This window comes from Galeopterus variegatus, unplaced genomic scaffold, assembly GCF_000696425.1.
Source record: "Galeopterus variegatus unplaced genomic scaffold, G_variegatus-3.0.2 Scaffold365, whole genome shotgun sequence".
NCBI classification, from domain to species: Eukaryota; Metazoa; Chordata; class Mammalia; order Dermoptera; family Cynocephalidae; genus Galeopterus; species Galeopterus variegatus.
Window position 1 is genome coordinate 445,232 of NW_007726476.1, and position 3,721 is coordinate 448,952.

The 3,721-nt window shown below is 38.2% G+C and overlaps 1 protein-coding gene across 1 annotated transcript in view; it reads right to left on the minus strand.

The window, feature by feature from the left end:
- Positions 1-3,721, minus strand: part of DNAH14 (dynein, axonemal, heavy chain 14) — a 390,354-nt gene that overhangs the window by 169,293 nt on the left and 217,340 nt on the right. Inside the window, 2 exon segments of the mRNA XM_008567995.1 lie at positions 768-976; positions 3,099-3,189. Of these exon segments, the coding sequence (XP_008566217.1) occupies positions 768-976; positions 3,099-3,189 (300 nt within the window).

Consider the following 3,721-nt stretch of genomic DNA (forward strand, 5'->3'; position numbering starts at 1 on the left):
AAGATAATTTTATGTAAATAAGTAAAACCAGGGTGTCCTACTACTTTCTTACTATCTTTTTACTTCACCACTGCCTCCTGCCAAATATGGCTCAGAATTATCATTCGTTAAAGGGCAAATGATCAAAATCGACTTAAAGAATTCCCATTCTCTGGAATGATGTGTGATGTTTAGCCATGGTCTTGTAAGAAAACAAGCAGCTGGGAGACTGTGTGTGGGAGGTGGGCTGAGGCTGTCTGCATGTGGCGAGGGGACTGCTCATGTAGAAGCCAGCCCTGTACTGAGCTCTATTCATCATACCAGTTAAGTAGATTAGAGCACAGGGCTTGTCACAGCTCATAATTAATTTCATGTACAGAAAATACTATTATTTGCTGTGTCTTCTATTTCCTCACCTCTGTCTTGATAATGTGTTTCCCACATCCTCAGAGTCATGCAATGGGTATGAAAATGTTTCAGGGCAATCTGTGCTCTTTTGAAGAAAACAACTCATATCAGCAGCCTAACCTGTCTATTACTACTTACTCACAGTTGTGGGAGATATTAAAATTCCAATTACTAAGAGTAGTATTAATAACAGTAGTAATAACATTCATATTCAACTGTGGATTATGAGGCTTTGGGGTACACAACTTCTGGACTACTGGGGTCACCCTGATGGACCCAGAGATAAAAATAAAGTAAATATTAAAATGCTGTAGATAGTGACTAGTTACCATACTACGCAACACATTTTCTTTGTTAAGAAATTTTTTTTGAAAACTTACCATATAAACCATTGCACATCGGCTGACCGTAGCAGGACTGGCGTGAGAGAGACTGTCCACTTCAAAAATCACTCTTATTTTATTAGTTAAAGCTATTCTCTCACTGTTTGCTAGGCACAATGTTCTAGTGTCATCTAGCACAGAGTTTAGATTTTCTACCCATAAAGTGTCGACTGGACCATCGAGGATAATCCACTGCCAATCAAAATCTGGAGAGAAAAACATTTTTAATGTAAATGAAAATAATCATACTCTTCTTTCATCACAATCTTGCACATTTTTATTTTGTTTAGAAAATATTTTCTAAAATGAAAAATGATATCCTTGAAAACACTAGAGTGAATGTGCTTGGGTGTAGTTTCCAGTATTTATTAAATATGAATAATTACTCACACTATATACTTATTATTGCTTTAAGCATTGTTTAGACATTCTTAGATTGTTGAAATGGAAAATTAACCCTTAAAATTTGGATAGAAGAAAGATCTGTGATTTTACCTTTTTCATAACATGACTTGTGAATTTTTCCCTTCCACTCAAAATATTTTTTAGATATGCTGCCCCTGGGGAATAGCCCAGGGAAATAGATGCCCTTTGAAGAAAGAATTAGACAGTTTAGAGTGTATCACACTTGGAACTCATTTACTCCTCTTTCACACTGTCTTAGCTTGTTCAGGCTGCTATAACAAAATAACTTGGAATAGTAGCTTATGAACAACAGAAATGTATTTCTTATAGTTCTTTTTTTTTTGTCCTTTTTGAGACCGGCCGCACTGTGCTCAGCCAGTGAACACTGTGAGCGCACCGGTCATTCCTATATAGGATCCGAACCCGCGGCGGGAGCGCTGCTGCGCTCCCAGCACCGCACTCTCCCGAGTGCACCACGGGCTTGGCCCTTTCTTACAGTTCTGAAGGCTTGGAAGTTTAGGATTAAGCATCAGCAGATTTGGTGTCTGGTGAAATCCATCTTCCTGTTCACAGAAGGGAGCCTTATTTGTCCTCCCAAAGTGGAAGGGGCAAGGGTTCTTTTTTTTTTTTCCTTTTTGTCTTTTTTACTGACCGGTAACGGGATCGCAACCCTTGGTGTCGTGCCCGTACTGTGGACCGGCAACGGGATTGCAACCCTCGGTGTTGTGCCCGTACCACACTCAGCCAGTGAGTGGGAACCGGTCTCCACATGGGATCTGAACCCTCCGCGGGAGCGCCGCCACGCTCCCAAGCAGCGCACTCTCCAGTGCACCACCAGGCCAGCCCACAAGGGTTCTCTTTTGAGCATCTTCTATAAGGGCACTAATCCCCTTCATGAAGGCTTTACCCTCATGACCTAATCACCTCCCAAAGGCTCCCCATCTCCTAATACCATCATCTTGGGGATTAGGATTTCAACATACGAATTTTGAGGGGACACATTCAGATGATAGCATACACTATACACCCACTACTGTGCTCCAGTTTCAAAGAAATCTACTGTGCAATATAGGGGAGGTGTGAATAGGTCACTATGCAGACAGAAAATATAAAATAATTAACTACCTAAAAGATATCAAAGTATCCCTGAGGTATTAGAAAGTACAGTTAGGATCCATATAGCCACTACTACTAAGAGGGGTTCTGTGTGGCCGAAATACCTGCCCTAGGAATTCATAAAGCCCTGTGAAGGAAACTTATTATGCCTAATCACTGTACTCTCCAAAAAGAACATATAAAAATTCAGAAAAGAAGCAGCAGAAGAAGTCTCTTTCAAAGTCTGAATCATAAATGCACTACTGGTGGATGTGTTGATGTGAGGTTCAACCTGGAGTAGAGAAAGCAATGGTCAGGGCTCCTCCAACAGATTGTAAGCTCCTTTGGAGAAGGGACCTTGTTATATATGCATTCTGTCCCCCTGGCACAAAGAAAAGTATCCAGCATATAATGGTTATGCAGTTCATTTTAGATGAATCTGCTTGGGTTGAATGATTTGACCTGGGCACGTACAGACTGCTTAGAGTCTCACTTCAGAGGCAATCCTATTGTAGATTACCACTGATACTTCTCACATCATTACTTATTTCTACCTTTAATATCTATACTTGGTTCTTATGAGAGAATAATGGTTATTTATAAGCTGAAGGGCTATTTAAGCCTTATAAAATAATAATATGTGTATGTACTATATATGTGGTAATACTATAAAAAATTTAAATAAGCACAAGGAAAAAATAAATTGTACAAGAACAAAATATCACTAATCAAAAATGTATTTAAAGATATAAATATAGCTCATATTGGTTCACAGTTTGTCTTCTATATTAATTAATCTTCTTTATTGAATTTAATAATAACACTTACTGTGACTTCCTGGAATTTTAACATCTCTCTGTATCTCCTCCAAAATATTATCACCAATACCTGCTGTATCAGAGGAATCAAGTCTGAAAACCTAAAATATATAAGCAATAATGCTTAAGTTTTCATTTGATGGCGCTTTCCAATCCCAACAGACTATACTCATATGTCAATATACTTTCTTGAGTGATAAAAATATGAAAGGCAGAAGTTTCTGTTCCTGAAAAGATCAACACATAACCAGCATAGTATAATGTAACTGACTTGTGACTACAGCTTATTTCCTTTTAGAAAATTATTTTAGTTTCTTTTTTTTCCCCTGCAAAGATAGTACATGCTTGCTGTAAAATATTCAAATAACATAGCAAAGCACAAAGGAGAAAGCAAAAGTTCTCTGAATTTCCATCATCTCTAGACAACCACCATTGACATTTTGGTGCATATTTTTCCTAGACTTTCCTGCAGATCAGTTCTCAAATTTTAGGGCACATAAGAATTGCCTGCAGTTTGTTAAACTGCAGATTCTAATACCTCATCCTTGGAGATTCTGATTGAATAGGTTTGGGATGAAGCCCAGGAATTTCCATTTTTAATATACACCCCAGGTGATTCTTTCTTTTTTTTTT